Source organism: Culex pipiens, chromosome 1 (assembly GCF_016801865.2).
Source record: "Culex pipiens pallens isolate TS chromosome 1, TS_CPP_V2, whole genome shotgun sequence".
Taxonomy (NCBI): Eukaryota; Metazoa; Arthropoda; class Insecta; order Diptera; family Culicidae; genus Culex; species Culex pipiens.
In genome coordinates, this window is record NC_068937.1 from 100,822,381 (window position 1) to 100,846,935 (window position 24,555).

Below are 24,555 nucleotides of genomic sequence, written 5' to 3' on the forward strand. Positions count from 1 at the left end.
TGCTGGTGATTAATTAAGCCTACTTTACAAGATAGGCCTCTTCGACGGAGAACCTACCGTGCAGCAGGTTGCACCAGAACCCACCAAGAGTTCAGGACTTCAAACAGCTTTACCCTGCCTCGCCCAAAGACCTCCCGAACGAGGTGACAACCCTGTTGATGGTTGTTTTGTAACCGCGAGCTTTGTCGGTTTGCACTCTATTAAAGGGACATGACGCAAAGGCCAAAGAACCGGTCAACAACAAAGTTCCGGAGATGCCGTACGTGCATCCGCAGCACTAGAAAAATCTGTGATTCATTCCGGATGAATGGACCTGAAACCGTTAAAGTTCAAGTAGAGGAACGGCGTCGAACGAGCGAGTGGCCATCGCGTAAAGTTACGAAGTGCAGCGGGTCGTCGTGGTTAATCGGATTGAACGTTTCGACGGATGCGACCGAGTTCAAGTACAGCAAGTGTCTGCCGGTGACGCGGTATTTGAATCGACGCCGTTGGCCGTCGAAGATCATCATCATGCTAAAGAAATGTGAGGTATTTCGCAGAACTCAGCCAGAAGCTAAAGCCCGGCAGTAAGGTGGCCGTCGTACCAGTTCTTTCACCATCTTGCCGAAATATCTTACCCAGTGGACGACTGATCGCGATCGCGAAGAAGGCGGAAATGTTTGGCCCAAGATGCAGATCAAGGCCGTCCAAGTGCAGGACAAAAATCTTAAGCTTAAGCCGACGCTGACGGACGACGGCCGGCAATGTCGCGTACTTCTACGACCCGACACTGGGACGCCGACGAGTAGAACATCGCGACCACGCAGTCGTTTCGAGGCGACTTCCGGGGAGAACATGGCCAGAAAGATTAAGTAGCCCGCGTTTACTTGAACAACCCATAATCCAACTCTTTATTCCAGACAAAATCTAAACCCACCAGATCATGTTCTGACATGACACGAATATACCACCGCTCTCAAAGGAACTGTCGATCAACCCAAATTAACGGACACGGAATCGCCGTGAAACGTGGTTGGACGGAGCACTATGAACCTAACGATTTCTACATCAATCCGACGAAGTTGGCCGAGGCGCCAAATGGAGGAATGACCATCGCGAGGGATAACGAGGTGCAACCAATTGACACGCGGTCGACAAGAAGGTCATTTTTGCGGATAGAACCGAGTCTAGTACGACGAGTTTCTGCTGACGAAGGGGAACCAGGCTGTGCTCTAAAAATGGCCACCGAGGCCACGCAACGTTCAAGAGATTTTGGAAAGTCCAGAATCCGGGCTGCGATCGGAGCAGCAGCCCCACAGCAGGCCCATTCGGTGGCGGTGATGAAGAAGAAGGACTACGAGGTGGTGGTGATTTATTTGAGTCATTCACTGTCTTAGGTTTACGAGGATCCCTACAACAGTTTAGAGGCCAACGCGGAGTTGCCCGGAAGCGACGACGCATGCAGCTGCGTAGCGATTAAACCTGACCAGCAACCGAGCTGGATTCAGACGAAGCGCTGCGGCTAAGGACGTCGACTCAAACAATCAAATGTGCTGGTAAAGAAGCTTATCGACAAACAGAGAGCTTCCGCTTGTTTCAGGCGCTGACCCAATTCCCACACCAACGATTTTAAAAAGAAAAACGAAATAAACGTTGGAACCCTCGAAAGAGGTTAGTTTTATATTTATATTAAAAGAAATAAACTACCTTCTCAAGAAAAGAATCGCTATTATTTTGCACATTGTCCTGGAAGGCAAATTTTCTCGTACGGACGAACTGACCTGCTGGTCTTCGTCATTGGGATTTATTCAGCGAGCGTAGTCGGGAGCCGTTCTGCTGTTCTATGCATTTGATTGGGATTTCAAACAGATAACTGAGGTGAATAGAGACATGTGGGATGAATGGGGACAGGTGGGACAATGAATGACAGAGAAGTGTTGAAAAATTAAAATCGTAACGAAGATCAGTACCAGTACGGATACCGTTTTGATTGCTCAGTTTGGAATAACGCGTCGAATCCAGGTTGACGTTAACGGCGGTGATGTTGTTGTTGGCTCTTCTTTATCATCTGTAGCGAGTGCGGTAAGGTGGGCCATGATTGTTGACAGCAGCTGAAAAATAGAGGTCTTTTTTTGGTATCTATTCCAAGTAGAACCTCAGCCTCTGCCATAAAACAGGCCGTTCCGGTGATCTGAGACAGCAGGCCAGATTCTACCGTATGATGGAACTAGCACTGGAAAAGAAGCTTGTCTTGCTACTTCCGAACCGGCACGAGTATAGCAGTTTGCAGATAACTGAGCACCAACTATTTCCGGAACTTACTCTCTCCTAGGCAAATCCGCCCCTCGCTAATAAATGCGTGCTGGAACTGACCAACGATGGCCACTCCGTAGGTTTTCTTTGGGTCTAAATCGCCGAAAAGAATCAGAGAGAACCAATCACGCAAAAGTGCTTCTGTTTTTGTTGTCGAATGTTTTGACGTTTACACGCTTATCTGGAAAACTCATATTATAGAACAAATCATTCTCATCATTCCAATCATTCCGGAATGAAACTGGAATTATTCCAGAATGATCGAGTGTCAACCCCCTTGGTTTAAACGTTTAGGGTCAAAGGCATCGTGGGATCGAGGTTCCCTTCTCCGTACGTCAAGTTCAAGGTACCTTGCGCGAAGGAGTTGGAATGTCGGTCAGCAGCTGCAGCAACCGGTAAGTACTCGGTCAACCTATCACTTCTGTCACCCGCCACCCAACTGTACTGTTTTACTGTTGCGTGACCCGATTAGAGCGAAATAATTCCCTGTTTGTGATTATCTCCCTCTATCAGACCTAGATATTGCGTTTCAATGTCTTCTGCCCTAGCTGGGATGGCATCTCGAGTGGAGTTACCTAACACTCGGATCCCTCCTCAAGTGGAATTATTCCAGAGTGTGCGGTTCTCTCCTCTCTCGGCCGTCCCGATGAATTCGATTACCGTTAGTAAACAAGCTTCTCTGTTTACGGATGACAAGTTGTTTCGAAGGAAACCAGCGTGCGCGCGGTCGCGACAAGCATGGTTTGAAACTTGAAATGCACGCGCGAAAACTTTATACATATGGATTGTGGAAAATTTTCGCCGCGTTCAAGTTCTAGGCGGAGTCTATCGTAAAGTGGTTCTTGTACAGAAATAGCTTTGTATTGAGATAGCGAGAAACGATAACTTATGCAGCGCGGTTCAATGTAAGAAATGGCATTTACAGATTGACTTCAAGGCGTGAAAGGAATCAATCGCCGACATATTGAAATTATATTGCGAATGCAGGAAGTCCAGCGGGGGACTAGAAACTTCGAGCAATTTTATTCAAATTCCTGGAAAGTGTTGGAAATATGCATAAACTGCAATATTCGTGTACATTTGACAATTTACTGTACTCTCTTTCAAAACAACAAATTGAAGCAAAATTTAAAAGAGATTTTCCACCCACCCTAATCACTCTTTTTTGGTTGAATAACACTCAAAATTGGGTTAAAATTCTGTGGACAACTTGCTCAAACTCGGGACTCCAAAACACATTTCAGAATAGTTTAAAAAAAATCTGATTGAAATTAACTCAGAAATAAGTTATTTTGGCTCAGCGTGTATTGCACTAGCACTCAAAGCGACCCATTTTTGGGGAGCTAACGTCAGAACAACAGGTCGACAATTATGCTTGATCAACACAGCTAGTTTAACTTGTCTTCGAGCTTAGTGAATGAATCGACGCGACCGGGTTCGTCGCTTGTAAACAATCAAGTCAGCTAAAGACATGAATAAATAAAAAATAACGCTGACAACGCTGTAAACAAAGGCGCTGATTGAAGACATCCGCGAGTATTTAAATGAGCATTTTAAATCGAACTTTGATGCTGCAAAGATTTCAACGCAACTTGACATTGGTTTGACGCACTGCAGTGTTACGAAAAATAATCAACCTCAAAATAAATTATTCTTCGCTAGAATGCACTGTTTTGTTAACAATCCCACTACGAAAATTTTGCAGTGTTTGACATTGGTGACAACTGTCAAACAACTGTCACTCTTATTGTAAAATACTCGTTTTTGGCTTAAAATAATGTCATACGTTCTTTTTTTACTGGGCCGGGAATATTTTTGCCAGTTTCTGGTTGTTTTGGAGAACTTTCACACACTGATTGATCAGAAAACGATAAAAAAAACGATAACATATGACAACACGCGCTGCGCCACGCGAAGCTATTACGATTCCCGGTGAGACATGCCGAAAACCCCATTTGAAATTCCATCAGGCACCTCGGCTGAGCAAAATTCGCCGTGTGTGGCATCTATGTTTGTTTTGATTCTGCCAAAGTGAGGTTATTTTCAGCAATCACATGCTTGTGGCGCCACGCCGATTATTGTTTTTATCAATTTGCCCCACCCCTGCGCATCAAAAAACGAGTTTTGAATTTTGAGCAGCAATTTGGCAAGCTGTCGCGAAAATCTAATCCACTTGACCAAGGGTAATGCGACCATTTGTATGCACCTTCGGCGAGTGACAATTCATCTTTATGGCACTCAGTTGGTTTGTTTTGATTTTGCGCGGAGGGGTGTGGTTCGTGAAGAAAGCGACGTGGGCGATTAGTTGATAACAAAGAACCCGGCATAAACATAACGGGGAAACGTGTCTCACCAATGTGTAAACAAAACACGCTGGAAATTGTGCACGACCCTGACAGCTGTCAAATGCAAAATGCTCTTCAATGACGCCCACGAATAGAATCCGCATACAGTTGTTGTCAACATCAAGGTAGACGGCGTCGCCGTGGAAACCCGTTTTACGACCTTTACCTACAGCGCGATGAGTCGTCGTTGTTCGGAACAATTATGGCATCCGCGTGCACTTGGCGACAACGGAGAAAAGGACGAGTCCTCCGGCGAAACTTGCTTACCTACGATGGAGAGTAGAGAGAAATAAAATCTTTTAGATATGGGCGTCTTTGAAAAATTTAGCTTCGAGCGGTCGCCATTATGGCGACAACTGTCAAAATCGGGGAGATATTATGGCGTGTTCCAAAACGAAACGAGCAACACGCGAGGTTCTTTCACTGCCGGACAGCAGGTCGTGGTCTGAATATGGGAAAGGCGAACCGGTATTTTAAGTCGAGAGTGGTGTTCAACAATGCCTTCAAGGTCGAACGGCCAATTGGGACGCTTAAGATGAATGGTGTCAAAATGAGACTGTTGCACTTTGAGTATGACCTGTTACTAGCGGTTTTGCGTTACAATTTAAGCATTCGGGTGCCGTAGCTGTATTTTTTAAGCTTTGTTTAGTCTGATAAAATATGTAAAAATTTACCCAAATTTGATTTTCACTCTACTAGAGTGTATGACAGATAAACGGTAATTTCAAACGACAAAGTGATACGTCAGAGGCTCAGCCCATAGGGGAGAGTGGGGAGACTTGATCCCCTTTTTTTGTATCGCACATAACTCTGTCAATTTATCACAAAACTATAAACTTTTGCATGAATTGAAAGCTTAAACATTCATCTATGTTTGGCTGATAAGGGTATTTCATCAGATGAACTCTTCGAATCATGCCAAGCGTTTTAAAAAAATATTTTAAACCGGCATTTTAAAAATGTTAGGGGTAACTTGATCCCCCTTTCAACATTTTGAAGAAATCTTAAGCAAAATGTTTCTTATTCATCCAAACTTTTAATTTTCTATAAGTTACAGCAATTTCACATAAAACCTGTACGTTTGTGTTCAAAATATAACAAGTTTAGTATGTAAAATATTTGAAAACTTAAAATATTATTTTTTAGACCAAAATTAAGCATGTTTACAAAAGCTGGAAATTTTTGTTTACAAAACATTTGAAAAAAGGTTCAAACTGCAGTAAGTTATGTACAACTATACTAAAGGAAACTATGTATGAAAACCCAGCCCAATTAATTAATCTTGAGGCTGATTCCAGTGACTGTAAAAATGCAGGGATCAAGTCTCCCTAAACGCACTTTTTTAAACAATTGATTGTAAAAATAGTATGACGATAAATTTAACATCAAATGCGTAAGGATTTTGGAGTTGATAAGTTTATCAAACAATTCACGTATGAAAAATATTTTTTTGAATAATTTTTTAGTGTTTTCTATACATACTAAAACAAAGAAAAAAGATCTATTAGAAGATTTTGGCAGCTCGTTTTAGAAAAATGTGTGTAACTCAATCTAAACAATTTTTTAATTTTTTTCTTTGTTTTCTACAATGAGTTTTAGTTAATTTCGCACAACTTTCTAGAACAAAGCTAATTGTTTTACCCACATGCTGATGAGATACAGGCTTGGGATCAAGTGTCCCCGGGGATCAAGTCTCCCCACTCTCCCCTACAGCAAAATAGCTTTTAATTCAGCATTTTGCATGTTTTTGTGAGTGTCTAACATGACAGTTTAACTTCACTAATACACAGAGAAAAAAGAGTTCCCAAAATCGTGAACATGCGTTAATGAAAATGGGAACCACGAACAAAGAGTTCGAATCCCATGGTAGGGGAACTATACCCTTTCTCAGCCTATTTCTATTATCGGCCTATCAGCACTTTGACTATGAATTACAGCTTTTATAAAGTATTTTTGACTGTTCCAAAGTAATGAATAGCTCAAATAGAAGTGAGCAAGCAACTCTCCATTGTTGATACATCTGAAAATATTGATTTAATAGCGGAAAACGGCAAAAGTGATGAGAATTGGTCGAACGGCTTAGAGTGATTAAAATGGGTATATTTCCCCTACGTTTTTGAAAATCGTACCATGGAATTTGAACACTTTGTTCGTGGTTCCCATTTTCATTAACGCATGTTCACGATTTTGGGAACTTTTTTTTCTCCTTGTAGACAATAAAATTGTTACCGTTTCAAAAACTTAACCCACCTATGACAAACACTCCTTCAACTCAAATTTTGATTAATGAGGCATTCACGCCACAGGTCACCGCGATGTCATCCCCAACACCGGACCTTCCCCCCCCCCCCCCCCAACATCTAGGTCATCGCCGTAGTCGCGGCCGAAGGCCAAACGTGCCACTAATCGACGACGATCGTTAAAACCGCGATCGCGCTCAAGACACCTTCATCATCCTTTTGCGCGTGGCCCTTGTTACAACCGGTCCGGACGGGGGGGTTACGTAACTTTCCTCCGTCGCGGTGACCTTAGTCTTTCTCTCTCGCGTAACCTGTTCCAGTGATCTACACGGTGCACGGGTCGGTGTAATTGAAATATATGCCAGTAATGACCTAGGGTAATAGTTTCAAGATGACGGGGTTGACTTCCCACCGGATCGGGTCGAAAATTATAGGTTCAGCTGGGAGGTCGCGGGTTGTTCAGCCCCGGTATTAACCTTTGTGGGTTCAGCCCATGCAGCAAACTGGCGTTGAACTCAATAAATTGGGAGGTTCTTTTGAACGTGTACCTGATTCTGTGACAGGAAAAGTTGTAGGATGCTGAACCCATGCAGCAAAGTGGTTTTAAACTAAAAAAAATGTACACGTTTTCATCAGCGTGTCAATTTAAACGTTAAACTGACAATTAAACGATAAATGCAGCAGAAAGCTCGTGTCAAGGGTTAGTGATAATCGCCATCGTTGCACTAACTTGCAAGACACTTGCAACTTGCCTTGAGGCCAGATTTTTGCCAACTCGCTTCATTCATAAAGCTCGAGTTGACCCAGTAAACTCATCGTGACGAGAGGAGGGCTCGTGACCAATATGGTTTGTTGGGCCGACTTTTTGTCTAAATTTTGCGCAACTTAAGCGCGATGACTATTCATGAACGGTTAGGCACCAACTGGGTTTCTTCTACCTTGCCCAACCTTGTCTTGGCACACCGACACAGATCGAAATCAATCGGGCTCCAAAAGATCAGCCAAATTTCATCTCGCCCAGTATGTCAATGACCAACCTGCTTTTTATTACACCTTTCGGTTACTAACTCGGCTTTGGCGATCGGAGTCGGTTTAAAATCAGGTTTGACAACTTTTCTCATCTGCCGCGTCGTGAACACTAAATTTCGTCGAAATTAGTAGACAACACGTGCGAGTTGGGGAATGAACGGGCTCCTTGAGATCCGGCCAAAGTTTAGGCACAATCGAACGGTTCCAAAACTAGCTTGGAGGTTTATTTGCTGTTTTATTCGTTGACCGGTCGGTTACGCAACTCGCGCGTGATTGATATCTCGGGCGCTTGTTTTACGAATGGGGCCGGGTTTCCATTCAAAGTTTGCTTCTTTTTGAAGATTTACATATCATTTGACCAGATCTTGCCTCAAAAAAGATTAATACCTAAATTACTTTTGAATGATTCGCATGAATGATTTTCCGAGTGAAATTCACTCAAATCTGACATTTGTCTCACTTACTCATTTTTGGGTAAGCGTTGTTATAACAAAAAAATGATTTATTTTGAAAGTCAGAGTCTTTGAAGGTTTTCGATAAGATTTTAAGTTTTTACATTTAACGTGCACAATTGTCTACTTTTTTGTACTGTTAAGCATATTCAATTAACAATTAACACTACTCGTTCAGATTGTGTTTTTTGTTTAAACGTGGACAAGTGACAGCTCATTTTGGGCTGATTTGCGATTTCAAATTTGGTTTTATTTTAAAACTCTAAAATTTCAACACTTAGTTGCCAAATTTCACTGAACATTTCAATCTTATTGTTATTAGATATTGTCGATTTGCGAGCACATTGTTTTGTTGCAAGCAGTAACATAACCAAACTTTTTGGCACCCTCAGCAAACGTCAAATCTGAACAAATTGCTGCCGGATCATTTACCGGATCTCTTCCGTTTGCAGGGAGAGTAAAATGTAAAATGTAAACAAATCTCTTTGTGCATCGGCCAAAAGTTTTTCGCTTCTGACAGCTGTCAGTGCGACGTAATCAATGACAAAGTTTTAAAACGAATTGGAAACAAACAAATCGATCATCAAATTTCAAACCCTCATCTTTTTTTACTGTTTAGTCAGATTTCGTCAAAATTTAACCTACCCTAGAATTATTGAGGGTTTTTTTACTCAGTTTACTGCCCATGTTCGCATAAATGTCCCATATGCAAAAACAGCAAGCTGAGAAAAGCGCATTTGACGTTTATCCCACACATAAAGCTACGTGTTAATTTTTCGCGGAAAAACTGGATTTCCCCCTGATTTCGATATCAAAGTACTGGATGTTATAGGCTCTTTTGAAAGAGCACACGATTTTGAACCAAACTGCATCAATAACTCAAAAACGATGAAAATGCATATGGGACATTTATGCGATCAGGGGTAGTTTAGGGTTCTTTAATTATCCTCGGCGAAATTGTAAATTTGACCCAAATTTACAATAAACCCTAACATGACTGACTAGGCAACTCACAATTTTCATTCTTGAGAAAGTTAGGCATTGGGAAAGTAGCGGGAAAGTAACGCAAAAATAAATCGTTTTGGATGAGCGATTTTAAAATTTGACACTGATAGCTGCTTATATGCCCACAAAAAAAAAAGTAAACCGAACCTACTCAGACATTAGTACATTGTATATAAAAGTAGCTTTGAGGTTTGAGAAAATTTTTAGTCGAATTTTGAGTGAATTTCACACAAATCTGACAGTTGCTGCACTATTTTTTAAAATAGCGTGTAGAAGTGACAGCACCACGATTTGATTTCAACAGTGTTGCCAGTAGTGCTAAATATTGGTGAATCAAACACAAAAAGTTAAAAAAATTAAAAAATCACTCGACTGTCACATTTTGCAACGTTATGATCAAAATCATGGTGACTTGCTCAAAATCGCAAAACTGCATCAAATTCTTTTGGAATTCTTCAAGAAAAAAAAACAAGTCTACATTAGGAACAAGCGTCTTTGGCCCATTTACTGTGTTCTGCTTGACTTTTTCTTCGAAAACAAACGCCCATAAAACAATTACCGAAGCACTCTTTAAAGATTAACAGCTGATCGCATGGTTGCAAATCTAGCGTAGCCATAAAAACCAGGTTGGAGTCATTCCTCACAGCACCGGTCGAATGTTTACCTTTCGGTGAGGTGGAATATTGCTGTGATAATTGACACAGTAAATAAAGAGAGTGCACTGTAAAGTGGGCTAAAAGTTGAAAATATGCTATCGGAATTTAAAAGTTATAGTTTTGCTAATGTTACAATAGAAATTGATATTTCTTGTCAAAGAATGAAAATAGTTTTGAAAATTCCACAATCTTGAAAAAGGAACAATTGAACACTTTGCGTCCTTGTGTTAAACTTCCGGTTAAGATCTTCGTCGTTATTTTTGTTGTTATTTGACCAAGCTGGCGCTCGATTTAGCGTGTATGCACAGTCAAAACGCGAGCAATGTCAAGGTGTGAAACGACCTTAAACCCGACTGGGGCTGTCAAACTTTTGGCTGTGGGAAGACGATATCTCGGACGATACCCTCTAAAATTGCGGAATAACCGGACGTTTTAGGAAAGCAAATGTCATTGCTCTTAAGCACCATTAAAAATTAAAAAAATGGAACTCTCCGGCATTAAAACAAATAAATAACATTATTCTGAAATGTCATCAAATAGGAATAAACTGAAATTCCAACCTCTCAACACTTAATTTATTTTTTCTTTTTTGTTAAAGTGTAACTCCCAGTGATAAAAAAAAATACTTTTGACACCTGGGCGTCAAGCAGACCTTTGCTGGAATCCGGCACCTAACCAAAAAAAAAATGTGCAGGCAATCATGACAAAATATCACATGATCTCTACCGGTTAATTACCTTTCAACAGCCAAATCCCTTCTGGGGAACCGGTTAGGATTTGGCCACCGCAAAAACGGCTTACTTCTCGGCGCGGTGAAAGAAGCTGCCCACCTTGAGCATGGCTTGCTCAGCTGAGTGCGTAACCAGAGTAACCTAAACAAATCTTCAACCTTGACGAGCGAACCCAACGTCTTTCGGCACTCTAAACCAAATATTTTGACAGTTCAAGAGTGTGGCCAATCAAATGGGTTTCCAAGACCGCCAAAACAACCGTGGCGTTTAACTTTATGTTGGCCAATAAACAACAGAATCCGTTTGTTTTGCCATTGAGGCAAGTGATCCGACTCGCAAGTTTCGATTAATCTCCACTGGCCGCAGTCAACCCAGACGATTCGGTGACTTTTGGACGGTGACGATCTAGATTGAAGCGAAACAATTAGCACCCGGCGGTAAATTTCACCGGAACCCGCTAACTGGCAGCGCAAACCGATCGGACCCTGTCGGTGGCCGAATGAATGCCATGCCGTCTTCGAGGTTATTTTGAGTTGATCTAGAATCCCGCATGTTTTTGATTTCGGGCAACACTGGAAGCTGTCAAAGTTGTACACGTTTATGATAACATAAATAAATTTGTCATAACAAACAACAACAATCCTGCTGTTATAAATACACTGTTAATGTCAGTTTTATCAGTGTTTATCAACAAACCAAAAGAAATGCAGCAAAAACTGTCACCGCCATTAAAACTGTTTGCGGAAGTGCCCGGCTAAGCGGGTTTAATCGATACTCCATTAAACTTGATTAGCTCCAAAATAAAAACTGATCACCGACCAACACTCCAACTCCCCTGCGGCAATGTCACCGGGCGCGATGTTATTTGTGATAAGTGTGCAGGTTTTTTGATGGCTTAGAATTTATGCATTTCGCGAGCCTGTTTGCGATTTTTACGAGCTTTTGTCTGACCACACTGGTGTGGCATAACAAAAGAAGAATCTTTCAAAAATTACGTGGTAATATTTTCTTAAATTGAATAGCACAGAGATATTGATGGCAAATTTGCAAAAAATCAAGCTTGATTTTGACGTTAAAAGCAAATTTACTGCGCTTCTTTCAAGCAAAAGTCTGTTTAATAGCCATTTAGCGCAATTGTCGTCTGGCAACCATCAAATCTGCTACAATAAATCTACCGATAGACATCAGAGCCGACCCATCGTAGGTAAACTTCTCGAACTTGTTCTACTTAACGGTTGCAATTTTCAAACGACAATTGAGGGCGCGCGCGTCCTTCAAGGACCAGTGCTGCCAGACTGCAGGATTCCGCCTCAGAACCGGTGGCACGTGGCAATACACAAGCCGGCTGGTGAGCGCGTTTGATGAGCATGTTGATGAGAGCGACCCAACCGAAATGGGACCGGATTTCTGCCCGGTGGCATATCAGGCGTCGCTGGCAGGCAGATCACGTCCGATTGTTAGGAGTTTCGTTTGCTTTGACAGCTCTGGTTCGCTGGGTGGTATTTGGAGGATTGATGCTTGCCGAAGAATTTTCGGAACGCGTGGTGATTGAAATATGGGAAATATCTTTAAAATTGTGTTTTTTTTTTGTGTAGTTTGAATCATGGAAGGTTTACAAATTTGGCTACCTTATTCAAGAAGTATGCATTATTGAGACAGAGTAATTTTAAACTTAAAATTGAGTAAGAGTAAAAATGATGCATCGATTTGACGGATTGCTACACGCTCATCTAAAAAACCTTTTTTTAGAGTAATTCTCTGTAAAATTCTGGCAACACGCTTACTTCAAAATAAAGTAATTTTCGTTTATTTTAACTCATTCTTTCAATTTTGATCAAATCGACGTCAAAATTTCAAAAAGCATCATGTACAAACCATTAAAATGAGTTTTTTGACGAACGTATTTAGAACAACTCAAATTTATTAAAAAAATTCATCCAATTTTTGGCGTTTTATTTATCCAAATTGAATTAAAAGAGCAATTCAAAAAACAGGCCATCTTTTATTCAGATAATATCATAAATCAATTAACTTTAAATCAGCGTGCAAGTGACAACCTTCACATTTGACAGATCGTAAACAGTACACGATCATCCAAAATCAAGCAGGTCCTAGCGAAACCAAACTTACACAGAAATGAACTTTGAGGCAAATGAACTGACCGAGGTGAGTTGACGTCTGTGACGCTGTCATGTTACACTGCTATTTTTTCTCGAACAACTAACGAGATTTTGGGCACTTAATATCAAAATCAACCTTGAATTAATCTAAACCAGCGATTCTCAACCTTCTTCTACGCTGGTACCCCCTGCCATGTAAATCAAGTAGGCCCGGTACCCCCGTTGAGAATCGCTGATCTAAACAATGTCCCACTAATGATAGAGTACTTTTACTACCCGAGCATGGGTAAATAACAAGGGAAATGCGTAATAATACCTTTCTCTGGTATCAATACCAAATTTTGGTATTCCTGGACCCTTTAAAATTTGTCTTAAGGATTATGCAAGAGCAAAATGTGCTATCATACCAATTAAAGGTATTGTTTTGATATTGCAAAATTGCAGAATTTGTCAATGGTCGAACACCACATATTGGTATTCTTTTGGTATTACAGTGTTTTATCAAATTCCTCTGAAACTATAGGAAAATTTTGACCAATTTTGACAAAATAATTAATTTTGCGCCAAAATAATGTCTCAAAGCGAATGCTTTCATTGAAAACCGGAAATTTCAAACTTGATATTAAACATTTTTGATATACCCCCTAAAGAAATGACTTGAAATTGTTGAAAATTTTCTAAGTCAGGATGGCACATTTTGGTATTATTTTGGTATTAAAGTGTTTTATCAAATTCCTCTGAAACTATGGGAAAATTTTGACAAATTTTGACAAAATAATTAATTTTGCACTAAAATGATGTCTCAAAGCGAATACTTTCATTGAAAACCGGAAATTTCAAACTTGATTTCAAACATTTTTGATATACCCCCTACATAAATGACTTGAAATTGTGGAAAATTTTCTAAGTCAGGATGGCACATTCTGGTATTCTTTTGGTATTACAGTGTTTTATCAAATTCCTATGAAACTATGGGAAAATTTTGACCAATTTTGACAAAATAATTAATGTTGCACTAAAATGATGTCTCAAAGCGAATACTTTCATTGAAAACCGGAAATTTCAAACTTGATTTTAAACATTTTTGATATACCCCCTACATAAATGACTTGAAATTGTGGAAAATTTTCTAAGTCAGGATGGCACATTTTGGTATTCTTTTGGTATTACAGTGTTTTATCAATTTTCTCTGAAACTATGGGAAAATGTTGACCAATTTGGACAAGATAATAAATTTTGCGCTAAAATGACTTGAAAAAAACAAATACTTTGAAAAACGAGCCAATCGAAAGATTATTGAATTTTGGTTAATTTCAATCCAGTTTTATTTTAATAACACTTATTTTTCAATCTTGTTATTTTTCAGAATCTTCAAAAACTTCATGCACAGGCCGTTCATCAATGACAAATGCATTCGGTGTGGTGAAGAATATCACTAAGAACAACATGGAATCATCAGGTGAGTAGATTTGGCTGTTGCATATGGATCATTTCCGTTTTTTCACTAACTGCAACTGCTGCACTAAAAATTGTATGAAAATACCAAATTTTGGTATTACTTGTGCAAATATCAGCGACCAAAATGTGATCTTGGTTGCCCAGTAATAGATGGTAAAATACCATCAAATCATACCAAAATCATGTATGTGGAAGACCACAGGAATACCAAAATATGATTTTCCAAGGGCGCGGGAATACCTAAAAATTAAACCATGGCAATACCAAGTTTTGGTATTCAAGCAATGTTCAAAAATTCAGAAGACCTCAACTTGGTATTGAAATGGTTTTATTTTGAGGTATTATTTTACCCTTGGAATAACATGGTTTGGTATTGTTGTGCCCTTCTATATACTAGACTTTGGTATGATTTCATGGTATTTTACCATCTATTACTGGGCAACCAAGGGCACATTTTGGTCGCTGTTATTTGCTCAAGTAATATCAAAATTTGGTATTCCCGTGTTATTTACCCCTGCTCGGGTAGTGTAAAATGATCCCAACGAATCATGCCTTCTGTTGAAGGTCTCAAAGCGTACACTCTGAACAATTTCGTTGAGGTTTATCTGCAGCAAAATGATGCCCGCGGGTTAGGTTTTTGCCCAGACATCATTCAGTTTTATGACCGTCCAAATTTATTTAGCCTAAACTGAGTCGATGAATCGAACGCTGCAAATGCAGCAAATTTGCCTGACGTCGTCATGTGGGTTTTAAACTTGTTTTCAGTCAATAGTGGGCACATTTTTCGGCACATTTCGACACCTTTTGTCACCCTTTGCGACGAGTGGACTGCCACAGTTCACGAGTCAGTCTGATTCAGCTACTTTTTGTGTCTAGTCAGGCATGTTTTTTTTAAGGCAAATCATAATAATTTTCGCTTATTGAACGATTTTCAATAGAAAGTGGAACGCGGCTGGGTTAGAGGGATTCCAACGCCATGGCCATAGTTTGGCTCGGCACACACCCCTGAGGGCGCACAATTATGCGCGCGCGTCAACAAAACCCGCAGATTAGATTACCCAAGCCCATCGAACATCTCGGTTTATTGGGGCTTGATTCTACGCAAACTGCAAACGTTGGGAAAACACGCGAGCGCGCGCGAAACGTCAACGTGTGACGCAAGCTGCCATAATGGCCACGATGCTATAAAATTTGACGTTTATCAGAGACTCGGTGGCACGGCAGGTTACTTTCTAATTAGCGAGCAGCGCTTTGGATCTGTTATCGATTCTGAATGTTGACGAATTTACACTTTTCGCTTGACGTTTTTTGAGGGTCACGATTTACTAATTTAAACGGTGATTAATAATTGGAAAATAACACTTGAAATGAATCTTCATAATTCAGTGCTTAAAAACTACTCAAAATGACGCTGAAGTAAAATTAAGAGTGGATAGAACTGTCACTCCAACACTTGTCATAAAAAAAATGACAACCAAAACAGCTGTACACACTCGTTAGCTTTTCCCTAATTCACTAACACAAAATCGATTAACCCGAACGTTAGTTAGCTGTCAAAATTTCAAAACACCGTCCATCTATATCGGATCGCAGAATCGAAACCCATCGCGCGCAATTGGCAAATCGCGGTGCGTCCTTCGGGGCACCCAAAATGTCGCAAACACTTCTCCATCTCCGATGATGCCATTTGCTGACACAGTTAGGACTGGCTCAACGATCCCCCCTCCGAATGTATTTTGGAAGCAAGAGACCCCATCAAAAGCAGAAAACGGAAAAAGCTCAACGGGTCACACGTTTTTTTTTTTCTTTTTTGAAAAAGAAACAGTGGGGCGACCTTGGATTATCTAATTCGGACCGGGCAGACAGTCGGACAGATGACGGCCAGACAGACACGAGCCACAGGTTTCCAAAGCTGGCGACCAGTCCGAAAGTAGAGCAGGGTCCAGCAGATGCATTCGGGTGTTGTGTGGTTTCTTGTTTACTTTTAAATTTTTACGTTTCAGACACATTTTCGATCAACTTTAATGACCAGTCGGTTGACCCTATTGGTTTTCCGAGGGACTTTTCGTGCCTGATTTTGACAGTTACAGTGTTTAAGTCAATGTCGCCTGATGTTTTAATGAAACACGTCGATGAAACAAAGTTTGGCAACACTGCGCATCCAAGATATCCAAGAAGTTGCTTGTTTTCAATTTGCTGTGCACACACATTTCTCGTTAAACGGTTCCCTCTCCGATAAGCAACAATCGATTTGGTTCAGCTTAAAACAGCAAATTTCAATCGAAGAGGGCTTTGCGCTGGGACAAAACAAACGTGAGTATTCTGTACGCGAATCCAGAACGGCTTAGCTCAGGTGTTTTCAAGTTGATACATCACAAGTGTTTGTTTTCAACTTCGTCAGGCCGTTTGTCGCCGACTGTGCTTCTTGTCGGAATGATTAAACGTGTTAAATGTGGGAGCAATAAGGGAAGTTATTATCATTTTTCTTAGAATGTGCAGTTTTCCGGTTTTTTGGCCTGCACAGTTTTCAAAGCAAAATTTTATAGACAATTCTATTTTTTTTAAGGTTTTTTCTGATAATTAAAATATTTTAAAACCATGCTTATATGTTTTTTTTACCTTTTTTTCATCAAATGTCCACTTTTAAACTTCTTTTTAAAATCTGGGACCACCGATCAAAAGACGATAAACTTGAGGAAAACTAATTCTTTTTTTGAATTCTTGAACATTTGCCAATTTAAAAACAGACGCATTACAATTAACCCTCTACAACCCAACCGACGACACGACAAGACACTCGCTGCAAAAACCTTAGTCAAAAGTGGTTCCACCGTGAATCCCGTGAAATGACCGTGAATGGTCAAATCACGGTAAATTGAGAAACCCCTTGGTTTTTCCGCAAAATCAACTTTATTCGCAACACTGCTTGGATGTAAATATTTACTTTTGCTAATTTGTTTGTGTTTGGCTTCATTTTGTCCGTAAACATTAAAGAAATTTTCAAAGATCGGGAACCTCTTCTGGCCATCACGATGACCCATTCAGCCGGAACCAAGAGTCATCTGATCAAACTGCTGGACCGAGTTTTCCACTAGCCGCTCCGGGCCCGCGTAGTGGCGAGTGCCAGTCATCCTGCAACGCTAATGAGCCAGGGAGGGGAAGAACCGGAACAAAAAACCACGCTGGCACCCGTGGCATCACCAGTATCGGCTTCAGGTGGACCGTGCCCTGTCCCAGCTTGATGGGGCTACAATTGAACAGGCGCATCCTCTGCTGCTTCCCAATCCCTGCTAACACGTACGGCCTCGATCCGGCAGTGCTCCACCTCGGAAGCCGGAACTTTACAAAACCTTTGTAAAGCTGGTCAGCGATTCGATAATTACAGCTCCAACCATCCGACAAGGGCAGGCCCGTGATACGCTGCCGTAACCGGCGGTGCCAGAGAGAGGTTCGTTGGCAAATTCTGCGGTATTCCCGGAACAGAAATTCTGCCGAAAAGGGAGCCATAGAGTGCGTGGATTTCGGCGATTTATGACGTGTCGATGTTTCTGAGTTTTATTGAGGTTTTGAAGAACGGGGTAGGCTTAATGGTAAGACGGATACAGCAGCATCCGCGTTGTCGGGGGCGTTAATAACGGATTGCAGCGTGAACCTTTCGCCGGCCTCGAGTCGAATCAATCGAACATTGGGAGGAAGATGGGTGGTGGCATGAGTTGAGATTCGCTGACGCATAGGAGCACGCTGAACTCATTTCTTTTTTTTCCGTAGGTCTCATGTTCTAGCGTGAGTCTCACCCGTAGTCTAGACGCCGGAAAAGCCGGTTGCAGCCAACATTTTGATTGTTATGACGAGGGAGGATAAAGGAACCTAAGTTGAACCGTTTCCCATAATCAACACGACGACAACTCAACCGATGCAAAATCTGTGAGGATGTTGATCTGTACGTGTGCACTAATCGATAGTTCCGACGACCTAGGATCATTCCTTGAACTTCGTATACTGTTACTGCCTAGGTACCCCACAGGAGTGCCTCCACCTATAATTTGAACTGAATATCAGATGCCGGTTTCGGCAGCGCACCACAAGTCCTAACCTCCTCCAGACGGTCTGGACCGCCACCCTCTCTCAAACCCGTTCCCGCCGAATAGTCCAAGGGTTTGTAAGGAACCCCCGGCGGGGAAACCTCCGAGGCAAGCATTCATACGTTGGGGCCAAAACTAAAAAGCAACGAAAGATGCTACTGTTCGGTAAATGCCAAGTCAGACTGGGGCAAAATCCAGTACCGTCAACTGGGGCGACACATGAGGCGAATTGGGACAGCAGTTTTTACCATGTTGGAGCACAATATTTTGATTTTTCTGGTTGGTTTCGGTTAGAACAGACCAACAAAATGTGTACTTCCATTTCCGAATTTAAAACCATAAAATGCTCTTAACACTGCTATCCCTATTCAGACTGTAGTCCCGATTCGCCCCAGATGGCGGTACACCTGAAACAAATACCAACCATGCAAACACAGGCATCAACGCAGTTTGCACTCCGGTTCTTCCAATCCCCGGTCAAAACAGCACAATGTTGGCCCTAAAATGTCGAAGGCTGACCAGGACCCACCACTGGACGACCCAGCTAGTGGAAAGGGCATTCCCACACTTTGGACAGTTTGGCATAAACCGTTGGGCCGAAACTTCAAAAGCTGGCATGTTCCTTGCTGAGCCGACCCGTACCGAGATCATCATTATGGCCACCTGCACCCAGAACGTTCTGGGCGAGAAGGGTCGCTACATCCGCGAGATGACCGCCGTCGTCCAGAAGAGATTCGGTTTCGCCCCGGCACCGTTGAGCTATACGCCGAGTCGTGCCCGGTTAGCTGCGTGGTCAGCGTGCCAAGTCGATGAAGTTCATCGAAGACTGATGATCCATTCCGGAGATCCTTGCAACGTGTACGTCGACACGGCCATCTGCCACGTCCTGCTGCGAAAGGGAGTGTTGGGCGTCAAGGTCAAGACTATGCTGCTGTGGGGTCCGAACGTCAAGATCGGCCCAAATAAGCCGCTGTCGGACAACGTTTCGATTGTGGAGCCCAATGACGAGACCATGTTCAACACGCCCGCAGCGAACCCAAGAACTAGCGGTCGCCGCTGGAGTTAGGAGCCGGTGGAACCGTCGTCGTCATTGGTTAAGCTGGGCGCTGCTAGACTCATAGGCTCATAGCTGATATAAGTTCTCTCTTACTCCTCCCATCCCCCCCCCCCCCCAGCACGCGCGGTTAATCTAACATCCTTGCAAACAGAAGAATTTGGATATTTTTTTTTAAGTCATCCGATTGCAGGGTTGAAAATTGCTGAAAAAGAATCTTATAGCATACGGTCCCACGAGTTTTTGTCCCTCTTGGCACATATGGTTGCCTTGCCCCACATTCCCCTACAACATTTTTAAAAATAGTAAAAATCCCCTGAAGCTTTGTTTCGTGATCAACAACCCAACTCTAATAACCCTTAAAACGCCCTCCCTAAAACATCCTTCGCCGCTCGCAGTGCCTGCATCATCTCCGACGGGGTACTTTTACCCACAAATGTCTGCACAACAGCCTCGCTAACCCTTAAGAAAACATTCGTACACTTCTCCTGCCCAATCGTGCCCGGCACAATCGCTCGCTGTTTCTCCAAATCCACCTCCTTCGTGATACCCAGCAGCTTCGTAATGTCCACGTCCACGTTGTCCGACTCGACGTTACTTTCAAAGCGCAGGTTGTTCAGCGCCTACTCGTGGCCACGATACGCCTTAATATAGTCGGGCAGGGCGGAAAGCTTCGTGATCAACGTGTGGTACACTTGGTTGTACATCTGCTGAGTGGTTCCTTCGAAAAAGCGACCACCAACGGTCAGGAAGAGCGTGTCCCCGATGAAGATGACCTTATTATCCGGGGTCTCGATGTAGTAGCACGGTGTGGAGATGCAACTGGTCCATGCGCTCGTCGTTACAACCGTAGATAGACAGCTTGTAAACGAGGGATCCGCCTGGTAGAGCTTCTACAGGGCAGCATTGCCTCCGGCGTGGTTCCGGTGGTGGTGCGTCGTCAGGACCTTGTTCAGCGTGACTCCGGCTTCCTTGGCCTGAACTTGTCGATCCTCGCCGTTCGGCGCAAGCAGCCTTTCCGTCGGAACGGACGTCGTACTGTAAGCAAGTCACTTCTAATCTCGTTGTACGGTCCGGAAGGCCAACTTCCGCAAGACCTCTCACCCACCTCCGTATCATTTTCACAATCCGTTAGATAATTCCTTCTCTGTTCGTTTGTCGCGATCACCATCATACAGCCTAATCGAGATTCGCGGTTCCCAGTGGTGGTTGTGCTCGCTGGCCAGCTTGTGGGGAATCGGCGACGAGGACACGGAAGAACGGTGTGATCCGCGTGATTCCGCATTCTAGGATTTTTCAATCATTTCAAACATCTGACATTTCCAAATGACATTTCTAAACGTCAAAATCAGAAGGGTTGCCAAAGTCAATCATTTTTAAAAAAAAAATCGTTTTGACGTTTCCAGTTCCAAAGGAAACGGAGGGGTAAGCCGATTTGGTGCCCACTTTTTGGAAGCGAGTGGCTTGTCGTGTCGTCGACCCAACCCCGCCTTTAGACGGGCCTCGATTTAAAAAATCGCCGAAAATCAATTTTTCAACCAATTTTTGATCTTTAAAAAGCATTGGAAAGAAGAACTCTTAAAATTTCAGGAAATTTATGGGTTGGATGTTTGACTTGTTTTATGTGACTTTGCCAATGTTTTAAAAAATGTCATTTTTTTAGGGGTCAACTTTGGCTGTGTTTTTTACTAACATTTCCTGTATTTTAAGTAAAAAGAAGTATGCAGTATTTTTTCTAGTGTCCCAGACTATGCCTCTACGTATTTTTTTTACAATTTAAATGATAATGGTGCCATTTTATAGCAGAAAATGTGAAAACAAGCAAAAAAAATTAAAAAGTAACTGTAAAAACATGAAAAAATTAGATAGGCAAAATGTAATGATAGGAGGTGGTAGAGTAGGCCAAATACTACCAAACAAGAAAAACATAAAACAAGACAAGTAAAGTTTTTCGTAGAACAAAAGTTGCTCAAAATGACCTCCTAATTACGGGAAAAATAAAAATTTTCGAAAAAAAAATTTGGCGGTAGATGGTTAATATTGTACATTTGTGTTACTTTTTGTTAAATATAAATAAATCAAGTTTGAAATTAGAAGTTGTTGTAACTGAGTTGGCAATAGCCTTACTTGGTATAAGGCTTTCTAGGCCCAGTGAAAAATATATAATTTAACCCAAAAATGACGAACTTCTTGTCACAGTGTCCGGATGCAAACAATGATCGAGCTTGAGCTGTCACAGCCCTGTGAAGAATGTTGGCTGACATATCGAGCGGTCAGACAAAAAAAACAGCTGGAAGTCGCCTGACAAAAAACGATTGCTAGAAAGAGATAGCAAACCTGATGCAAACAATCTCCCAACTGCCATCTAGACATACTTTGAATGTGTTGGTAAATTTCTGACTAGAAAGCCTTATTGTGAATTGCAAATTAAATACAATCAGTAAAAGGAATAAATTAAAAAAAAAAATGTTCGCTCTAAAGCATCAGACAAATCTCGTCTCTAAAAATGCCACCGGGACCGTCTGGGATCGAACCCAGGCCGACTGAGTGAAAGGCAACTACGCTTACCCCTACACCACGGTCCCGGTGGATACAGTGAATAAAATCACCAAATATTTGTTTTAATAAATTTGTGTCAAAACAATGCTTCAAAAATAACAAGAAAAACATTTTTCTTCTATGGAAAGAGCATTTAAAAAATTCAATAAATACCGTCATTTGGGGTAACACTTAGAGAGCCTGTATGGATAGGCGAAATGTCACTCTCAGGGTTCCAATCGAACTGTCAAATCGGGGTTCCAATCGAGCAACAAGATCATGCAAGAACAAGGTCGGAATCATTTTTAAATAATTTTGGCAAAAAAACGAGACTTATGACAATTACAAGTATTGTAAAACTGTTGTTGATAATAATCTGGTAGTTTTTGTTATGTTTGTGCTTGTTCGGTGCAAGAAAAGTATCAGCACCAAATAAAAAACAACAAGTTTTTCAACCTTAAATTTGAATGACTCTGGGTGTTTGAAATTTCTCCCAGAACATTTCATTTCCCTATGTAGGTAGTAACACTGGGTCTAGAAGGGGGTATTTTTTTTTCTTTTGTAAAATTCTATTAGCGAATACACTGCTTTTGAATTGATCGATACGTTAATATAATAACAAATATTCGATTGAAATACATTGATTTTTAGCCATACTTTTGCGTGTTGAAAATATTAATGATTGTTTACTACATCTAGAGTTTTTTTTCTTAAGCGATATTATGAATTAAATATCCGAAGATTCCATTATTCGGAGTGAAATTTTTCCGAGGCCTTCGAATAATCGACTGTATTATGAATGCTGTTTTAAAACAATGTTTAAGTGTATTTTTTATGGCATAAAAATACTTTAAAAACTTTTGTTGGCTTAATAACATTAGAATTTATCCTTAAAAATTAAAATGTGAAAAAAAACAGTTTCAGAAAGCCCTATTTTGTTAGCTGATTTTAAAATAAATCTAATTCTATTAAATTATCGATAAAAGCATTAAAAATTTATAAAAATATGAGTGCTAAACAGTATATTCAAATTTTGATAAAATAAATGCACTAAATATTGAATGTACAGAATGTTGATAATTTTTAATTATTTCAATTCAAATTCAGTTCACAATTTCGTATAACTTATTACCTAATAGATTGTTAGTGTTCCTTTCAACTATGGTTTACACTGTAACACGAAAAAGTTACTTATTTAAATTTATTTATTTAGCAAATCGAACAACAGTATAAATTCAACGTTTTCCACGCTTGCCGTGGGCTTTCTTCTTAGCTCTCGGCTTAGACTGACGAGTCTTCACACGTCCCACGAAGACCAGCCCCGGCGTTGGATGATCTTCATCGGTAGTGGTGTTGATCTCCGAACCCTTGACCTCGAAAAGATCGTTGTTGTTGTGACCTTCAGCAGCCTCGTTACATCTCCCCCCGCTAGAACTGCCAAGCGACTCTGGAGTGATAGCAGTTGTATTCAACACATCATCGCTGTCGGGTCCAACAGTAGTAATGGTATCTCGATCAGGCGAATCGTGTCTCGTTCCTTCGTTCCTAATAATTGTAGAGGCTTCATGGTATTTGTAGTCACTGTTCTTGCAATATTCTGGCAAATGACGACCAGCAGAGTAAGACAGTTGCTGCATCTGTCGTCGTATTTTGAAGATCTGCGTGGCCTTGTTCAGCGATCGGTCGACCTCCAGCAAATACAAGTAAGCATCTTCGTTTGATTGCTGTTTAATTAACTGCTGCTGGATGTGGTGTGGATAATGGTACCCAATAGTGTCCAGAAATGATAAGTCAGGTAGTGATGGTATCACAAATGACATCCGGCGCAGCATCCCGATGAAGTACAGGGCCATTTTCGACCATTGGCCCTTCTGTCGATACGTTCCGTACAGAAACTCTTCCATCACGTGTCGCTGCACATCGTCGCCCCAGAACCTCCGCAAGAAGGCCAATTTTACGTCCTCGTAGGTCCGATATTTGTTCCCGAAAACTTTCGCCCAAATTTTCGCATCGTGTTCAAGGTAGGATAAGAACACACTTCGCTTAGTCCACTGATTTACACGGTAGTTGAACTGCACCAATTCGATGTAGTCTTCGAAGTCCTGAATGAATTCCACCGCCGGGTAGTTGAAGATGTTGCCGTTGAATTTAGGTGCGCACGGCTTGGAAAACCACGGTTTGAATCTGCTGTAGCTCATGTTGTTGTAGCTGGGATCTATCCCGGTTGAGCCCCCAAGTTGTAACACGAAAAAGTTACTTATTTAAATTTATTTATTTAGCAAATCGAACAACAGTATAAATTCAACGTTTTCCACGCTTGCCGTGGGCTTTCTTCTTAGCTCTCGGCTTAGACTGACGAGTCTTCACACGTCCCACGAAGACCAGCCCCGGCGTTGGATGATCTTCATCGGTAGTGGTGTTGATCTCCGAACCCTTGACCTCGAAAAGATCGTTGTTGTTGTGACCTTCAGCAGCCTCGTTACAACACTAATAATTCTTTTTTGTGTAATTTGATATACTAACAATGAAATTGGTAGGAGCAGGAAAAACTAC

The 24,555-nt window shown here is 41.5% G+C and overlaps 2 protein-coding genes and 1 pseudogene across 3 annotated transcripts in view; 1 reads left to right on the forward strand and 2 right to left on the reverse strand.

Moving 5' to 3' along the window:
• Window positions 1-24,555, reverse strand: part of LOC120429627 (elongation of very long chain fatty acids protein) — a 49,686-nt gene that overhangs the window by 20,403 nt on the left and 4,728 nt on the right. The window lies entirely within an intron of this gene.
• Window positions 18,696-19,481, forward strand: LOC120424777 (40S ribosomal protein S3-like). Its single transcript, XM_039588981.2, has one exon. The coding sequence runs from the start codon at window positions 18,901-18,903 to the stop codon at window positions 19,474-19,476; it is 576 nt and encodes a 191-aa protein (XP_039444915.1). The 5' UTR covers window positions 18,696-18,900; the 3' UTR covers window positions 19,477-19,481.
• LOC120424779 (hydroxyacylglutathione hydrolase, mitochondrial-like) lies at window positions 19,599-20,583 on the reverse strand (annotated as a pseudogene).

Bases quoted from the DNA above. Each gene is read 5' to 3' on its own strand.
- LOC120424777 (XM_039588981.2), top strand. From the start codon at position 18,901: ATGTTGGCCCTAAAATGTCGAAGGCTGACCAGGACCCACCACTGGACG.